The 20,123-nt window shown below is 42.3% G+C and overlaps 1 protein-coding gene across 2 annotated transcripts in view; it reads right to left on the bottom strand.

The window, feature by feature from the left end:
- Positions 1–6,498: 6,498 nt before the first annotated feature.
- The window catches only part of pcbp4 (poly(rC) binding protein 4), a 153,460-nt gene continuing 139,835 nt past the window's right edge, over positions 6,499–20,123 (bottom strand). For both annotated transcript variants that reach the window (XM_056399217.1, XM_056399225.1), the window contains 2 exons: positions 17,827–17,996; positions 6,499–13,136 (listed from right to left, as the gene is read on the bottom strand). In XM_056399217.1, coding sequence (XP_056255192.1) covers positions 12,701–13,136; positions 17,827–17,996 — 606 coding nt within the window. In that variant the 3' untranslated portion in view covers positions 6,499–12,700. The remainder of the gene's footprint in view (positions 13,137–17,826; positions 17,997–20,123) is intronic.

Genomic DNA, 20,123 nt, shown 5'->3' with positions numbered 1-20,123 from the left:
AGCTCAACGAAACCAGTTTTCACATGAAGTTCCTGTGTGTTCGTGTGTTGTCCTCTCCCGCCCTTTAAAGATGTGATGGATGATATGATATCTTTAAGAGTTTCTCCCTCTCTCTCTCTCCTCCCTTCTATATGTGTCTGTCTTTATGTCTATAACTTGACCTTTTGTATACCAAAGCAAATGTCACGTTTATGTAATTCTCACTGTTGGGTGCCCCCCCCCCCCCACCCAAACAGGAACATTTTAAAGATGAAGCCATTTTTTCTGGGCTGCAGCTGCATCCACCTTAAACTTAGTGAGCAGCAGCAGCTGGAAGCCTGATGCAGCTCCACTGCTGCAGCCTCTCTGAGCCTCGAACCATTCCCCTCCTGTCCTCACTCCCACTCCTTCACTCCTTTTATTGCAGCAACTACACTCTCATATTCCCCTTCCTCCCCCTCCTCCTCCCCTATTTCTCTTTTGAGCTCTTCCACTCCTCCTCCTCTTTTTCCTCCTCCTCCTCCTCTGTCAGTCATGATGGATAAGGTCTTGTGATTGCCTTGTCAGACCTCTGGAGCATCTGCCCCTCTGGGACTGTGCTGCTTTTGTGTATCGTGCGTGTGCATGTGTTTCCACATCTTGTGTGTGTGTGAGTGTGTGTGTGTGTGTGTGTGTGTTGTGTGTGTGTGTGTGTGTGTGTTGTCTCTGGCCCCCAGAGTTGATTGGATTGGATTGCATTTACAGGCAGCAGGGCTGGATGGATGAACAAGGCACCACCAGTCAGGCCAAGCCCTCCATCCTTGCCCAGCTCAGACATAAGCTTTGTAAGTGTGTGTGTGTGTGTGTGTGTGTGTGTGCGTGCGTGCGTGTGCCTTTATTCGTGTGTGTGTCTTCTTGTAGGTTCCATGTCCTTTGTCTTTTTGAGCACATATCCAGATAAGCACTTTCTTATTTTGCTCCCTGTGGATGAATGAACATGTTTCACTCTGGTAATTACCTACATTTTCTTTTTTCCAAGCTGTGCATTTCTAACCGGAGGCTTCACTCAGTCCGTCCTGATGTATTTGTATTGACTTCTTGTCCCTTCATCATGGAAGTGAGTTGAAGCTTCTCATCAGTGAACTCCAGTCTGGAGAGCTGTTAGCCGCAGAGCGTTTCAAAGCAGCTGCTCATCGAAGTGTTAATTTACTGCTGTATATTCTTCTGCAATCAAACAAGCTCCGCCCCCAGTGCCGGCTGCTTCCTGTGCGGCGCCCTCGGCAAGATCTGATTATCCTGTGAGTTTGGAGACGGAGAGAAATGAAGGCGGGAAGCAGGTTGTTGGTGAAGGATTTCGCATGTGGAGGTTAAGGTCTGAATTCGTACACGGTCGCAGACGGAGAGGGAAGGACGGTCAGGTAAACCCTCGGCTGATCTCTCCTCCCACGTCTGAACCGTCCTGTGAAAATCTGGTCTGGGACTCTCACAGAGAGGGATCAGGGGCTTCTCTCTGTCTTTGTGACCAAACAAGTCATGAGGAAATGAGTGAGTGTGTTGAAGCTACCCGAGCACGTCTCTCCGCTCCACCTGCCTGTAAAACTAATTATCCCTCTCAGTCCTTCATCCTTCCTGCTCTCCGCCTCCTCCCTTCCTCATTTCGTCCTGTTCGTGTCAGGCTTCATGTTTCTCCTTTTCAGATTATGCATCTGTTTAGATATTTATAGTTATTTATTAATGTTCTAATAAAGATGAAAAGGTAATTAGCATAGTAAGATATTGTGAAAACACTAGTTTTTAAAGTCAAATCCTCTGTAGTTCATGGATCTGGCGGAATTTCAAACTGCACAAATTATGTTTAAAGCAAGAAATAATTCATTTCTGAGCAATATATAAGATATGTTCTGCGACAGAGAGAGAGAGAGGGTGGGTGGTTATGATTTATAAGGAGAATTTAATTAAAAAAAAAAGTTTGTCCAACAACGAAGAGTAGGTGTATGTCAACCTGGATGAGATAAAACAAATATAAATCAGTTGAAAAAGACGTACGGAGGTCTATGGATGAGGAGGGTTGTGTTCACTGTTTAGATGTTTAGGTTCATATTTGAGTTGAACACAAAATCAGGATAGTTGTTTATAAATTCTATATTTCTATAGTTGACGGAGGAGCAGTGAGTGAGGAACCTATTCTTAACGATATCCAATCAATTTTATCTAAAAGAAAACATACGCTACAAATTTTGGTTTTATTTTTAAGCTAAGTCTCTTTACACATTCACATGTGTTCATGTCCATTAACAGCCAATCACCACCGTTATTAGATCTTGGACCAAGCATGCTGGATGCTGATTGGCTCACTGATGCTGATGATATTTACTCCTTTACCCCTTAGGTGTCGAACGACGAGGCATTTTTTCATCCTCGTTAGTATCAAACCAAATTCAATTCGAGCCCCTAGAAATATATATGTATAAACTTCTTGCTACTCCTCTTCAAACAGTTAGTTATTCTTGTTTATCTGCTTTTATTTTTCATGTTTAAATAAATAAATAGATTCATTCATTTATAAAAACCTTTCATTTTTCCTCTGATACAAATATCAGAAGTGACTGATGTGTTTGTTTTTCATTAGAGGATAATTTTTTTGCTGAGCAGTGGTTAAAAAAAGAAAAACTAAATAAATGTTATGTATGAAATGAAAACTTTTTTCTAAAGCACACATGGTGCTTAGGAACATAAACTCCTGTACGTGCTCCTGACAGCGAGAAACCTTCTCATGTCTAAAGATAAAACACAGGTTGTTAATATAACGCAGAAATAAACAGACGAATACACCAGTAAATGTGAAGCAAGCGCAGCTGTAGGTCTTCCTCTGCTGTTGTTAGACCTGACATCTGTATCATTATCTCCAGCGGTCGATTTGCCCGCTGTCTGTGGAGAATCCTCGTATGAACAAGCCGCTTTAATTGTTGTTTAAAACACAGGCGAGAACCGGCATCCATGTAATTACTGACTCCTCGAATAGCTTGTCTTTATCTATTTGGTCAGTGAGGTGTGTGTGTGTGTGTGTGTGTGTGTGTGTGTGTGTGTGTGTGTATTTTTGTTGTGGTCTTTGAAGAGAGGGCAGCATAAGAGACGAGAGCAGTTCATTTAGCAGTAGATCAACGTCATGTTTGTGTCTGCAAGGCAAACACACACACACACACACACACACACACACACACACACACACAACACACACACACACACACACACTAAATGAAGCAGGCAGAAGCACACACTTTAACACAAACATACAAACACTTGCTCAGACATGTAAAGACACGCAGACATGCTTCATACAGAGCGAATATGTATGCATGCATACACAGAATTACTAGCTGGAACAGTGTGTGTGTGTGTGTGTGTGTGTGTGTGTGTGTGTGTGTGTGTGTGTGTGTTATATATGACCAGCTGTTGATCTCTAAGCTCTTACTCTAAGACCCACTTTCATCTCATGCAGGCGGCTCTCAGTGTTTATAGAGAGGGTGCGTCACAGCATGCATGGAGTGTGTGTGTGTGTGTGTGTGTGTGTGTGTGATATAGACACTTGCTGCTTGGGTATTTATATGTGTATATTAAGAGGAGCATGGAGAGAATGCATGTATCACTGATATGTCATATGTACGTGCAGAGCAGTGGAGAAAGTAACTATTTACTTCTTCATTTGTCTGACGGCTGTAGTTACTGCTGTGATTATAAAATACAAAACTTTATGTGTTTTGATCTGTAGCGGACCCAGTCTTTACCTGTAAATAAAGATGGATGTAGCCTCCGTGACGTCACCCACAGGTTGCTGAAGCTCAGAGTGAGCTGCTGTGCTGTTGCCATCTTGGCGGTGACTGACCCCGCCCCCTAACTCCGGTCTGTGGCAAGCAAACGCTCACCCACCTGTCACTCAAAGAGGCCACGCCCTCAATTAAACTTTGAAATGTAAACAGGTGAGTTATATAAACAGGTGTCATGAAGGAGGAAATTATCTATAAAGACTAAAACATGTTTATTTCTGCTGTAAAGTTGGACATTTTATCATGGGAGTCTATGGGGACTGACTCACTGTTGGAGCCAGACTCTAGTGGTCATTAGAGGAACTGCAGCTTTTGTCACTCTTGTATTTTCTTCATTTCTCAGACTCGTACGTTGCTGCTTGGTGTTCACACAACCTTGACAAATTGAACATCATTTCAAAGTTCAACTCTCCTGATTCTGACTAAACCACCTGCATGTAAAGTAGTTAAAAGCAGCTGCACCTGCAACAACAGTAGACGATTCATCAGTATTAACAGTTTTAATAGTTACAGTAATAATGTCAGATCGAATCGGTCCTCGGGAAGTTTTACAACAGAATGGAAAAAGTACTTTTACTGCTAATACTGTAGCTACATGAAGCTGATAGTACTACTGTGTTTTTAAGTAGGATTTAATGCGGGACTTGTACTTCTGACAGAATATTTTCAACCACCGTATCAGTACTTCTGCTTAAAGTGAAGGATCTCAGAACTCTTTCCGCCACCAGTGCAAAGTGTGTGTGTGTGTGTTATTGAAGCAAGTGATCAGTCATCATGTCAGTGTGTGAAATATCATTACACTTGACTCCAGAGGGCACAATAACAGCGAGTTATGTTTTTTTTCCCCCGGCTCCTGGGTGGTGAAGGTAACACCACCAGTTTTAGTAAAAGTCTGTTCGCCGTTCACACATCCTGCAGGAACGCTGCAGCCTGTTCACGACTGTGGTGCAGGAGAGCGCGCAGTCGCGTCTGTGTCGAATGGTAGCATCTAAAACTGTCGGATAATCACTTGAATCCTCTTTCAGCGTGGTGTTTGATTTGCAGAAAGCAGCATGTGATGTATCCCACTTCCCATCAGCCGCAGAGGACGCACGCTGTTTCTAAACTTTACTTTTACAGCAAAGCATTCGGCAAATGTTTTCGTTTATGTATGATATGGGGTTCACTCAGCAGACTCTTGTAATTCATCACAGCGAACATTGCTGATTGATTAGAAAAGTCTGCGCTGCTCGACTGCAAAGATAATCTGACTCTGACAGAAACTAAAGCATGAGAGCAGAGCGGTGGATGTGACTCAGAGCTGACAGACAAAGCTTATGTGTTATTTTGTATGGTAGATCTGTTGTATAAGCTTAAGAGCAAAATTTAATTTGACTTTTTTATCTCCGTCCTTTCTCTCCTCTGCTCTTCTGTTTCTTGCTTCTTTTTTTTTTTTTTTTTGTCGCCATCTTGACGGCGCCTGACTCCCGGCTAATCCGAGTGCGGCGCGTGTGAAGCCGAGACTTCGGTGCGTGCCGGTTTGTGCCAAGCATACGCTCACCCACCTGTCACTCAAAGAGGCCACGCCCTCAATTCTCCATAACTTTAAGCCTTAATAGAAATGTAAACAGGTGAGTTATATAAACAGTTAGCTCTAGAGACCAAAACTGTTTTTGTACCAGGCTGTAAACATGTTTATTTCTGCTGTAAAGTCGGACATTTTAACATGGGAGTCTATGGGGACTGACTCAGTGTTGGAGCCAGACTCTAGTGGTCGTTAGAGGAACTGCAGCTTTTGGTACTTCACCTTTTCCTCTCACAAAGCCCAATATCAACACACTCCCACCTCCATGTTTCACTGGCACAGTGGCTGTGGTGGTCCTGACCATCTGATCCAAACTAATGTGTTTTGGTTTCATCTCTGCTTCTTCGGCAAAAATTTAATTTGCCAGATTTTAGATTTGTTGATCTTAGAAACTGATTCATCAGCATGAACTGATATAAGTGAAATAAATGTTGCAATAATAAGCCGGTGCTCAGGAACACACGTGTAACTAATCCAATAAGTCTCCAGTGTGATGAAGAAAAATGATAATATTATATTTTTATACATTCACACACACACGCATGATAAACACATGTTTACACGCACATTCTACACCAGTGACCACGGCATGACCAGCTGATCCCAGGTGTGTGTGTGTGTGTGTGTGTGTGTGTGTATATGTGTGTATGTGTGTGTGTGGGAAGCTGATCTAATTAGCTGCTGCTGGAGGAAGAGCGGTGGATGTTTGCTGCAGCAGAAAGTCTGATTTCCCTTCACGCTGCACATTATGTCACAGAACCGGTCGGATGTTTCGCTGAGGTTCATGCACAAGGTGATCACAACAGCAGACGTCCACCTACACCACAATCTGTTTTTTTTTTTCTTTTTTTACTGCTTATGTGTCCGTGATACTGGGGGAAACAAACTTTCTCTGGCTGGGTAACTGCTGTAAACAGCTGTAGGGATGTTGTTCACAGTGATGTTTGATGCTGCTGCAGACAGCTCCTGCATGCTCCTCAGCTGTATAATGACAGTGAAGAACACCCCCTCAGGTATTTGGCCTATAATTAAAGTTAAAAGTCGGGTATCTGCAGTGTGCAATAACAGGCACACACACGTTTTACTGGTAAACTGTGCATCTATCACGTCATATCCTCTCCTGCTCTGAAACCAACCATCCAGATTAAACATAAATCAGTCAACACTTCTTTTTTTTTTTTCAGTGTGGGTTTTATTTATTAGAACATGGCATGAATGGAAAGAAAACAGAGAATCACAAACACATCAGGCTGATATACAAAGAGCAGAAATTAAAACAGAAAGATGGTAGTACTTCATACTCGGTAGAGAATATCTCGTCATAATGGATTTTTCATGTTCGAGTGCAATACAATATTCATCACCGTGCTCCTTTCGTTCAGCAGTTGGTTCCCGGTGAATGTGTGTTTGGGTATATTTCTGTTATGTTTATCTGTGTGTGTGTGTGTGTGTGTGTGTGTGTGTGTGTGTGTGTGTGTGTGTGTGTAGTACAACTTGGAATGAGAGCATCTTTATAGAGTAAATTTCCACTCCATGTTTGATAGAGTCTTGTGAAGTGTTGCTGAAACCTCCGTCCCACTGCCCCGAGGGTCTGAGTCTCGCAACACATTCATCCCGAGGAGAGATTTTCTCGCTTGTTTTTTGAGTTTGAATTTGCGTTTTCCTCAACAGCAGGTTGGGCTTGAGCTAAAGTCTGTCTGTGTCACAAAGTCCCAGAGTCTTGTTAATTTTGCTGTGAATAAATTAAAACTTTTTTTTTTTTTGGTTTCACCACCTGTTATAGCACAGCAGGTTATTTCATGAGTCAGAAAAACATTCATGTAGCGCTGACCGTCCCTCTCTAGCGGTCTGATCATCTTCCACTTAATTAATATTAATTCTGTGAGTAATTTGATAAAAAAGGACAAAGTGGAACTTGTCTCTTGGAGGACGGAGGACTGGTTGAGACAGAGTGAGACGTCTTCTCTCTAGAGGATCTCTTCACGTCACATTCTGCAGTTACACTTTCTCGAACCAGATTGGACCAGGATCAGATGTACGTATTGTTTTGGGACTTTATAGTGAACTAATCATGAACTGATCTTGAGGACAGATGCGTTGCGAGTCAGACCCGTAGTCGACCGTAGCCCTTTCATTTCAGCTGCACTTCACATGCACCAGCACAGCCTCCAGGTGAACCCACCGCACGGATCACTGAGCTGAACCTCACAGAGATGATTTTTGCATAGACATCAATTCAAGTCAGACTCATGCAAATGGTCGGAGGACACATGGACGTGGACGATGGCCAAAAGTGGAAAAAAAAAAAAGAAGAAAGATAAAGTAAGAGTGAAATGAAAACATGGTGTGGAGTGTGGAGAGGACGGATGAGTGGCGTGATTGAACACGGTGTCCACAGTTCAGTTCATCAACAAGGTTATCTGACTTTATAAAAATAAGTGAGCTTGTTTAATATACCACATCGTCATTAGAATTATTTTTAAAAACAAACAGAAGGAACAGAGAAACTCTATGCATCAACAACCCATCGAGTTAAATATTAATGTCTTTGTACACACACGTATATTTGCCTGCCACTGTTGCTCTGCAGTGTGTAGCTACTCATCCGGCTGTTTAGTATTGCTTTTAGTTCACACTGTCAGTGAAGAGGGGGTCAGTGCAACGACCGAGGCCTGTCTGTGTGTGTGTGTGTGTGTGTGTGTGTGTGTGTGTGTGTGTGTGTGTGTGTGTGTGTGTGTGTGTGTGTTAGTGAGGCCAAGCAAACATGCAGCATTAGTCTCTGACACTCTGGCAAGGACAGTAAAAACCGCGCTGAGCATCAGTTCAGTTTGAAAAAAATAAAAACAATAATAAAATAAAGTAAAACAAACATAGCTTGCTACTTTCACACACAGAGGACCGCCTCTGCCACAGAGCTACAACAAATAGACTGAACCCTGTTCCTTTATAATCCTCCATCAGTCACCAGAGTACAGCAGGGCGGCAGCGCTGGACTGTCGACCGCAGGCCTTTTCTCGAATCTGTGTCGGGTAATATGAATTACCTGTGGTCATATTCTATGTGTCACCTTCTACAGGTGTCCAGGAAGTGGTCGGCTAGTTCTACTCTACTGTAGTTCTGTGGCCGAGGAGTTGAGAAGCAGGGCAGACATTTACAAACACATGTTCCCAAGTCTGAAAGTGTGTGTGTGGTAAAATGTCCAGTTTCAGCTCACAAGTGAAAACACTACTCTTCTATCTAACAAAAACATCTGGTTATTAGCATTAATGTTACAGTGAATTTTTTTTATTTTTTTTTCCTAAAACAATGTTAACTTTTTTCACACAACTAAAAAAAAAAAACAAAAAAAAACCAAACAAAAAAAACAAACTCAAGTACATTTTTTTTTACAGTATTTACCTGCAGCCATGTTGGAAAAAAAGAAACATTTTTTCTTCTAAAACTGTAAATGTAATAATCTTTTTTTTTTTAATAAGTTAAAAAATAATTTAAACAACACATTTCAAATGAGAATTGTGAATGCAAACAAATACAGACTGTTAACGCCAAAAAAAAAAAAAGGAGACATTTTTAAATTTTGTTGTATGTTTTAAAAAACTTTTATACAACAAATCCTGACACTAAAGAAGAAGAAAAACAGACAGGAAGCAGAAAGGGAAAGAGTCCTATACAAGTAGACATCATTGTATACAAAAGCCGAGTTGTTCAGCTCAGTGTTAGTGACCAGTGATATAAACTCTGAGGGAATATTTCATATTAGTCAATAAATATGAGAGTATACAATAGAATAAGGGACAAAAAGAGAGCGGGAAACAGACGGGGAGGGAGAAGCTGGATAGTCTCTATGGCTTTTACAGGCTTTGTGGCCCAAATAACCTTAAACATCAGTATCATCATCAGACAGTAGCTACAAACAAACACCCGGCGGACGTCCGGACAGGCGCTCTGATCAGGGCAGAGCTGCGAAAACCAGTCGGGAAGAAGAGTGAGGGATGGAAAAGTGGGATTATTGGAAAATGAGGGTGTGGCGGATGTTCACACTCAAAGAGCTGCTGGGAAACCGAAGGTGAATTCTGCTGAATTTTACTTTTTTTTCCCCGTGTAATCAGAGTCAAACACACGTTTTTATTTTTCATCTCTGTGTGCAGTTTTACAGCGTGTTTAACAGTGGGCTCCTAAAAAGAAGGGAAATCACCTTTAATCATCATTAATAGATAATCAAACACAAGGAGGAGTATTAGGGCCACACTGAGGAAAAAAAAATCTGAAATTACAAGTCGTAATTTTGAGACTAAAATAAAATGAGGAACGTGGAGCATCCTGTAAAGTTCTACTTTACGTTTCACAAATAAGGAGAAACTTCATCTTTTGGCTCATCAGCTCATCAGAGTCGATTCTATTGTGAGACAGACAATCAGCAGCTGCCAGAAGCAGCTCAGGCTGCCACTGACTGTCCTCTCACCCGTTTGATTGGTTGCTTGTAATTTCCTTAATATTAATATTTTACATTTTTAATTCTTGAAATATTACGACTTTTATTCTTGTAATATTATGACTTTTATTCTCAAAATTTCAGATGTCTTTTTTAGCCTGAACACTCTGTCGTAAAATACATGTAATATATGAATTTATGAAATATTTCTTTAATTAGCGCTCCAACTGGTTGACTGTTAAACCGGCATATATCATAGGAAGGTTAAGATTGTCTTAATAACTCTTAATCCACATCCACATCTTTTAAAATGTACTAAATTATCACAGTACATTTCCTGGGATCTGTGTTGCCCTGAGTTTCGTCTCTCAGGTGGCCACTCGCTTGACCTAAGTTACCTGGGGACTGGACCCTCCGGGACGAGCCTGGTCCTGGTCAGGCCGAAGTTTCACCTCCGGACTGAACCAGCGTTACAAATTAACCTGTCAGACTGAAACACAGAGTTTTCTCCCCGAAGGTTCCTCTTTACTGCTGCGCTGTGAACACAACTCTGTTTGTGGTACTTGTTAGATTTATCACATTCTTCTGACACGAGTAGCACTTACTGTGTAATTACCTGTGTGTGTGTGTGTGTGTGTGTGTGTGTGTGTGTGTGTGTGTGTGTGTGTGCGTGCGTGCAGCTACTGCTCTCATGACTAGCTTCCTGCCATTAGAAGCTGATAGCGTCCTCGCCACTCTCACCAGATTGTTTAAAAAATAACAAATAGATTGACAAATAGATATTAATTATTGTTATTATTTGTCTTTGTATTTATCTTTTGTAGCTTGTATCTGAATCTCGGCTGTTATGAGTTCAGTTTCTGTTCTTAGTGTCTAACAGACGTCAGCATCAGTGGTTACAGCGGTCACTGCTGTACAAACATATCAGAGCTGTTAATGCTGCAGCGCTAACTGCTAATGCAAACCAAACATTCCCTGTTGCTTCTTTATGAAACACCTCTCAGGTCAAATCCCTCATCATTTCATCGCCCTCACCCTCCCCTTGAATATAATCTTAACAACTACGATCTGAATTTAACCCTTTTGATTGGCAGACCTTGCCCGGGGTTGTACTCAGCATGGGAGGAAGCTCACCTCAGGCCAAAGTGTTCATTTACTAAATAATATAAATATTTGTTCTCATATATTTCAGTCCTGGAGGAAGTGTATTTCCCCTCTTTAGAGAAGACGCAGCTGACACCCTGAATGAGGCTGCACACAGAGACACGAAGCCATCCACGGGTTTGTCTGAGTCCGAGTTAGAAAATCAGCTTCCCACGATTTCCCCCAAAAACCATCGCCCATGCAAAGGGGACGCAGAAGCTGACGCACACCGTGACACGTAGGCCGACTTTGTGAGTTATGGCTGTGCTGTAGACCGCTTATCTACAAGTGGAAAGTCGAGAGGAGTCAGCGACCCTGAGTGGTTTGTTATAGACAAGTTCACGTCCGCACGGAAAACGTGCAGCTGTGACGCATAAACCGATGCCGAACGAACACGTAAAGACGTGAAGCGGCGCGGCCGCTGCGTGTAGTGATCCATCAGCCTTACAAAGCTACTGTACAGGATTGTCTGCTTGTGCACATTTTTAAATTTTTTTTTTTTATTTTCTATTTTTTTTAAATCACCACCGAGAAATGAAAAGTCAAAAAAAAATCTCACACCTGCTGCAGGATAATTATGAACTGTGAACACACGTCAGGAAACTGAGACGTCTGACGTTTGTGTCCTGTCACAAAAACAAATGCTCATTATTATTCTCCATCTTCTATTTGTTCTTTAGTTAATTTTGTCCACGTGGAGCTTAGACGGGGATCAGCATGAACATCTGAACCTCTGTCATCACCCACGATGAGAGCCACTGCGGCGCGGCGTCACACCGAGAGTTCCTCCCTTTAACCGGGATCAGTTATCAGCGGGTTTGGAGTTATTAATTGTGGCTGTTTGTTATGAATTCACAGAGGGAATAATGACGACTTCTCTTTCTGTAGGTTTCCGAGTCACTGAGGAATTACAGTTTTGTCCATTTAGCTGCTCTTTAGCTGTTTTTGGGGGGTTTTTCCACGAGTGCGGGGTCGCCCTGCTTCTACCTGAGTCTCTGCAGTTTGAAGTTTCTGCTCGTACTTTCATATTTCAGCCGAGTCAGAGCCGTGTTCAGTTACTTTCCCCCGACCAATGCAGGATTTGTAAGGCTGATACCAATATTGATATTTTGAGTTTAAAAAATCAAATATTGTGTATTGGCCAATATTAACTTTCACTGCAAAACCTGTAACATAGATAAATATTTTTCAGGTTTGAATAATTTTTGTGAGCTGGACATTTTGATGTTAAAAAATAAACTGAATGAACTATATAATACTGGTGACACTGTTTCGAAGCCTGTCTTTGGTATTTGTGGCCTGGCTTCACATTAAAACTTTAGTGGGAGGCTTTTATTGTGAAGAGGTTACAGGAAATGCAGTGTATTTATCCCCAAGTTAAAGGTGCCATCCTTCAGTAAAAAAACGATTTGCAGGCAGGAACAGCACGAACAGAACGAGCCGCATTGAGCTGAACAGACTCTTACTGTGGCACCTCCAACACGCCACACTACCACAACCACTGCACCATGGGAAAACCCAGTGTGTTGCTGCTGTGCATGGCCTCCATGGATGATGTTGCGGCCCTATCTGAAATCAAACATGTTCCACTGATCCCACTTTGACAGTTTTAAAGAAAATTGGAGGAGAGAGAAAGAGAGGCCAAGAAAGAAACAGTAGAACGAGAGAGAGACAGAGGAATAAAAGAGTAAAGAGTAAAAGCAGGAAATGAAAAACTGCCCTGTCCATCTGAACACCAGCGCAGGAGCTACCTCAGTGATGCAGATTCCTCCTCCTTCATTAGTACGGAGCAAACTTCTGTCTCTCTGGCTTCTTCATCCCGTTGGCTGAGGATGAGATCTTGGCCGTGTAGGACGCCAGAGCTGCCGCCGCATGAGCCTGAACCGGGACGCCCGCCGTTGCCGCCGTGGGCATTGAGCCCTGCAACATGGGAGCCCCGATGGCCGCTGCCGCCGCCGCCGCCGCTGCTGCTGAGGCGGGAGGGGTGGAGAGTGCCAGGTAGGGGATGGATTTCACTCCCAGGAGGCTGGAGAGTGGGAGGGCGTAGGGAGCGCCCAGGATGGGAGCGTGGGACAGTGTGGCGCCCATCGCTGCCAGGGGGGAGGAGGAGGAGGACGAGGCAGAGGCAGGGGGGGCGGGCTGGGTGAAGCTCATGGTCAGGTCAACGGGAGACGGCATGGAGGAGGACTGGGCGGTGGATTTGGCGGTCTCTAAACTGGAGGAGGGGAGGTACGGGGGAAGGAGGGAGGGAAGGAAGGAAGGAGGGAGGGAGGGAGGGAAGGAAGGAGGAAGAGGTCGGGAGAGGAGGTGGAAGGAAGGGAGGGGACGGAGGGTGGAGGGAAGGGGAGAGGGGTAAGGAAGAGGGATTTTTGGATGGAGAAGGGTTAGAGGGTTAAATAAAAGACATGTTAAAGAAATCAAGAGTAAAAACCAAAAAAGGAAAATTAACAGGAAAACAAAGAGGATATTTTGGAGAGTAAAAATGAAACAAAGGAAATTTGACAAAACTAAAATCATAAGACAGGTGTGTTTTGCTGGAGGTTGCAACAGATTATTGTAGGGGAGTTCGCTGTACGGATGGGGGGTGTGCTGTATAAGTTGGGGTGATGGCTTGGGAGGGGGCTTAGGGAGGAGGGAACAAAACCATTATAGATATATTAGGATGAAAGCTTTGTCAGAGATGATGAAGATGATGAAGAAGCATAAAAAAACCTTCTATACCACAAACAACCCATTTATCGTTTTAGAGAGCTGAAGTCCCACTCCACGCAGACGGTTAGCATCTGTGCTACTAGCTCCGTGCGTTTGGACTGGACGGCAACATTTAACAACATGAGAATTTTAACCAAGATAAAATAAAATGATGTTAAAGGCAAAACGGCTGCTCTTCACTCTCAAAAAAAGCGAAAAGCTCAACTTCATATGCACATCTCCTCTGATGCAACGCGGGAGACAAACCAGGCCAGAGCTGTTTACAGAGTTCCCTCCCAGCGCAGACACGGGACGGCCGTGCAGATCGCTCCCGCTCTCCCGGGCGTCATTACTGTAGTGAAAACAGATTCAACGACACGTAGCACAATGTAGAAGGTTTGTCAAGAAACCAACAGCTGCGGGAGGATACATCAGAAAACAACTTTGCAATCAGCTTGGGCCGATATTTGATCAATTTGAAATTATTATTTTTCATAACAGCAAAAAAACATTATCATTTATTTATTGATTTTTTTGCAGTTTTGAAGTTTTGCAGTCTCCCTGCTGATTAGTCCGACCCTCATTTCATCCTTGGCTTACCGTTCATTGTACCTTGGTGTGTAACTAATAAAACTTTGAACTACTGTTTACTGGCAGCATCGCTCATATCTGAAACATAACATACAGATACTACTGTCGCAGCAGATCATGTAAAGGACATGCTCAACAAACCCACAGAGCTACAGCTGCAGTAAAATGCCAGAACCTGCTCACTACTTTGCATCTGTATGTGTATGAATGTAGCGTTAGCCCGAGGCGTGCTACCGAAACCTAAAGGGAGCTGTAGCTGCTGAATGCTAAAGATCTTCATTTGGGATTTTACTGGCAGTAAAGAGCAGCAGTGCAGCAGCCAGTCGAGTCTCATGTTTCCTCTCAGAGTGATGATGGAACTTCAGCTCTCTAAAATACTGTACATTTAAACACCCAAACACACCTGGTATTAACATGCAACCTGTTATCTGGACACATTATCTGCATATTGACAACACCTGGATAATTAATTACTCTTGCATCTCGACTGATTGGTTTCCATATGCAGATCAGATTAGTAATGCTGCTATATGGAGTTTTCCTTTGCAGATGGAGAAGGCTTTGCTTTGGATACGAGCCACACCACCTCCAGATGTGGTGCATGTGCACTTACACCATCCATCACTGTACATATTCCCCTCATACACATTCACATCTTAATATCGAGTGTAAACGGCATTTTAGGACACAGCTTGTCAAGATTTTTTTTTTTCCTTCTGTAACACACATTAATGTGCCTCACCCTCTGCAAGCGACACTGACATTTACAGCTTCTGCCAAACTGTGTCACTTCCTGTTTCTCAACAAGCTGCGTTTAAAGACAGTGGGACTGATGTTCAAGAGGTAAAGAAGGACGAAACAGAGCTGTTTATAAAAAGAAAGAAGCTGGAATTCAAGATGAACACAACAGGAAACTGTCACACTGATCTTTCCACAGTAGCTGAACTGAAGCTGCTGTAAGATCTCGTTATAATTTTAGATATAATAAGCTAACACAGATATCAGTGTAGCATGTAAGCAAATGAACTGTTCGGCCCAATGACTGAGTGATTGGAAACATTTCTTGCATCTATTCAAGCTGTGGCTTCTTCTTCTTCTTCTTCTTCCCCCCCTTCTCTCCACACTGTGGTGGGAGCGTTTGTTCCTGACAGCTTCCCTGATTGCACGCGAAGGTCCGCAGGGAGCGCGCTCCGAGGCATGAATAATCAACAGCAGATAAAAGGGAGTCACGTTCAGATCAGAGCGGTCATCCTCCATTTGTCACTGCCACAGCCGCACAAAGCAAACGCGAACGCTGAGCGTTTGCTTCAGAACAGGAGAGGGTGAAGTCGTGCGTCTGCGTCATAGAAGGTAAGTGTTAAATCATTTCAACATAATATAAATCAATATACTGTAGTGGCCTGAATATCAGATGATGTTTCCATCTGGAAGTCAGATTTGAAAAAGTTGGAGTCGTCTTAAATTCGGGGACGAGACAATTACATGTTCACACCATCATCGTATTCGACAGAGAGTGTTGCATTGTGGGTTGTTTGTAGCGGTAATGTTGCTAGGGTAGTAATCGTCTTCAGTAGGCTTGGGCCGATATTCGATAATATCAAATATTGCAATATTTCCCACCATATGCAATATTTTTCATAATATAAAAAAAAATAATGAAATATCATATATCATGATAATATCGTATATTGCAATGATATTGTAATAACGCAATAATATATATCATGATATTTGGGCTGGACATTATTAAAATAAGAATATCTCCCAAGCCTAGTTTTCAGTCTGTTTGTCGTTCGGCGCTGAAAGTTTTTGGTTCGTCCAGTTTCAACCTGCAGAAGTTTCTGAAGGTTTCGTGTTTTGCTGCAACGAGGGAAAGAAAAATTCAGGAGTGAAAACGAGTTCACAGCGTCTCCTGACATCTTTACTGCAGGAAACGAACCGGGGGAAGAAAATCTGTCAAACAGACAACTGTCAGACAATATGGCTCCGACACTTCGACAGTCTGTCTGCGTCCATATCTGGACCACGGCCCCCCTTTTAGTGACCTCTGGTTTACTGTATACACAGTGTTAGTGAGGTTAGTGGTCAAGCCCCTCCAAAAGGTCAGTAGATAAATCTGAGGCTGTCTTTGGGCCTCCGACAGTTATTTTATTGAAACCATGCGAAACAAACTGGTAACTGCAGCTGTCAGAAACATGTAGTGGAGTCAGAGGTGATATATTTCCTGCCGAAGTGCGGCTCAACTATCTACCAAAGAGACAGGAGTGAATCTAGCTGCTGCTCTGCGGTCAGCTGGTGGGAGACCCGGCCGACAGAGGAAGCAGATGGAAGAAGCTTTGTGGATACTGATTTAAAAAAAAAAAAAATATATATATATATATATAATGGAAAAGAGCAGATTTGTCATGGACACTTCAGCGTCATTGTCACCTTGGATGACCTGACATTTCAGACTGAATGAGGCTGACCCATCCTTACATTTGCTTTACACTGTGTGTGTGTGTGTGTGTGTGTGTGTGTGTGTGTGTGTGTGTGTGTGTGTGTGTGTATGTGTATGTGTGTGTGTGTGTGTGTGTGATTTCTCCCCAGTCAGCGGCACGATGACTGGTAAGTGAAATATCAATTTCATCCAGAGTCCAATCATGAATTTGCATATTCATGGTGGTGGTAACTTGAATTAAAGTCTCCCCGACAGTCTGTATCTCATGTCGCTCACATTCACAGCCACGATTAAATGGCTCAGTGAAGGAGGGACTTACTTGATCTCTACTTCTGATGTACAGCTTCATTTCTTTTTATCATGTAATGATTTTTTCAGGTGACACTTCCTACTTCACGATGCATGCACTGTGCAGAAGAGTGCATTTATGCTACGGTAAAATAAAAAAGGTTAAAAGCTCCATATTTTACACTTTTCCTGTGTTTTATTTGAAGTGTTTGATCCATAAGATATATTTGTGGTTTTTAAAGAACCAAAAACCATCTCAGTGTAGTTTTACATCTCCTCTCTCAGGCTTCTCTCTGCAGCTCTAGCAACAACAGGTCGGTGAGCCAATCAGAAGAGAGGAGGAGGAGTCTGAGTCTCTCACAAAGCAGAAGGCTTAATACTCTTTTCTATCTGGTTCTATGACTGTGACTGTGTGTTGTTGTCAATGAAGTTGCAACACTATGAAAATAAATAAATTCGTGTTCATGATGAAATTCATGATGCACATGATGATTATTATTAATATGAAGATTTGCACTGAAGCAGTAATTGACTTGTGAGGGTTTTTGCGTCCGCGGCGGCTTTGATCCGGTCCTGTGTTCTCAGTTATTCGGCGTATGAAATGACTGAACATAATGATTTTGAGGAAGAAAGCAGTTTTCTCTGTGATCTCCACTGTGTTTTTTTTTTATCTGTGATTCATTTAAAAAAAAGCTACCAGAGTTGAAAATGGAAAAAAAATAACCCCAAAAACAAAATACTGACCCAAGAAGCAGAAGAACTAAATTTCCTCTCATGGAAAAGTTACTGAGACAGAAATCTGGATCGTGTCGCATGTAATTCAGCAGTTCTGACTGTAAAGTAAAATATTTTGGTCTATTTTCTGCAGACACTCCCCCGCGGCGTTGATACTTACCATGAAGTGATCAGGTACTGCGCCAGGTTGATGGCTATCGGCGTGCCGGTGATGGTGACGTGGCGGTCGCTGGTGCTGTCGATCTGACTGCCGATCTTGATCTGAGCCCCCGACACCTGCCGGATCTCATTTATCTTGGTGCCTTGGCGACCGATGATTGAGCCAATCAGCTGTGAGGGGTGGGGGTGGGGGGGTGAGACAGACGATTCAGAAGATTAGAGAACATTCCCATGAAGCAGCGTTGTACCATCTTCTATCTTTCATCTGTCCTAATAGTTGAGATATTTAACTAACTAACTAACTAACTAACTGAATCAATAACTAACTAACTCACTAACTGAGCGATGAGATTACAGTCACAGAAGATGAGTGCCCCTTTAACAACATGAACGACTCCATGTTGTCTGTGTCATGGTCTGTGTATTTGGCTCATTGACGAAGACTTCCTGGACACTAGTTCACTTACTTTACAAATTAAGATATTTGCATATACTTTGTCATAAACTAAACTGCTAATCCAGTGGTAGATACTAGTACAACTTAAACGATGAGTGAATTAATGACTGGCGACTATTTTGACAAGCATTTAATTTAATTTTCATTTAAAAAACGTTTCATGCTTCCAGCTTTTACTTTTAATAGTTTGAATTAATTTGAATAATTAGGAGGAAGTTTGAGGTATATATGAGTAAATTCAGTAAAACAGATTTTCTGCATTAAATACTTTTACCTTTTAATACTTTATGAACATTTTCCCGATTATACTCAGATATTTTTGACTTTGCTGTAACGGAGTGTTTCTCCAGTCTGGCGTCAGCGCTTTTACTGAGGAGGAAGTGAATACTTTCTGACCATAGACGGAGGTGGACAGAATATTAGGAACCCCCCCTGAATGCATCAAAACTGAAGTGAGAGACGGAGCTGAACCAACGCAGTCTCAACGCCCAACACAAGAGAACAAGCTACAGAAAATGTCATTAACTTCTTTTTTTCTTTGCTGGTGTCGGACCTTGTGAACTCACACCTACACCACCTCTATCTCTGTCCTTTATTTTTTCCAGCCTCTTCATCCATCCATCCATCCATCCATCTTGTTATCTTTTCCTATCTAAAAATACGAAATAGCAACAGGTGGTGAGCTCTGACACGTCTGCCTGCCAGCAGCTTTGTGTGTGCGTGTGTGTGTCTACACCAGGCCCAGCGGGGGTTTTGTCGTACAGTAGGTGTCACCGTAACAACAGACTGATATTTACTGTGGTGTCAGCTCGGATCGTAAACATGCCTCGTTAGCTCCTGCGTGCGAAGGTTGCACCGTTGACCTCGTGTCTTTTTGCACAGACGAGACAGAAACTTGATAATAACGAAACACAAAGACTGAAAATAACGGCAAGGAAATTTGAGAGTTGAAATAAAACAGCAAGACCTCCGACAGAACAATAAATCTGAATGACTCCGCAACATAAAGTCTGTTAGTCATCACTTTTCTCTGCTCTGAAACAACATACATTTAAATGACTTAAATATTATTAGACGTGACAGGAATATAATGAGAGAGAATCTTAATATAATCCAATTTAAACAGAATAACAATGGTATATTTTTCTGAGCTCCATAAGGGCAGTGTGGTGTAAAGAATCGGCAAAAACAGCTAATTAACCCTCATTACGGCTCATTAACTTCAAATCCATCATATTAAAAAACATATAATGTTAATTAACTTCAGTATTTACACTTAATTATTTGTTTACTTATAATGAAAGTTAAAAGATGGTAAGAACGGTTGTAATACTTCGCTTCACAGGGAAATGATTTGTTTTAGGTTAATGACTTGTAATGACGGGGAAATTTCATTCTCTTTCTACTAATTAATTTTTTTTTTCTTGCGATCACAGTGAAGTTATTGCTTGATTTAAATATTCAGAGTTCGTTCTGTCAAGATGAGAAAACACAGACAATCTTGTGAACTACAAAGAAGGAAATATAGACGTGTCTCCGCCGGTCGTGCGGCGCCGTAAGCAACAACACAGTCGGATCAAAACCATCCAGAGGAAACGTGTCTGTTCGACGCCACGCGCTGCTTCAGCTGCAATTATAGAAAACTGCAACAGTTTTTAGAAGCATTAAGCAGAATCCAGGGACAGGAACCTTTCTGGCTTGTGGGCCAAGTACGTTTAGCGTTTTTGTGGTTTCGTTTAGGCGCTCTCAGCACGTGGGAAAGGTTAGGGGGAAATATGGTTGTCTTGGTTACATGTTGAAAGAGTCAACAGTGACTTGAAACACAAAACACATGGAACACA

Source organism: Seriola aureovittata, chromosome 2 (genome assembly GCF_021018895.1).
Source record: "Seriola aureovittata isolate HTS-2021-v1 ecotype China chromosome 2, ASM2101889v1, whole genome shotgun sequence".
NCBI classification, from domain to species: Eukaryota; Metazoa; Chordata; class Actinopteri; order Carangiformes; family Carangidae; genus Seriola; species Seriola aureovittata.
Note: the sequence above shows the minus strand (reverse complement) of the source record. Positions and strands in the feature narration are given on the sequence as shown.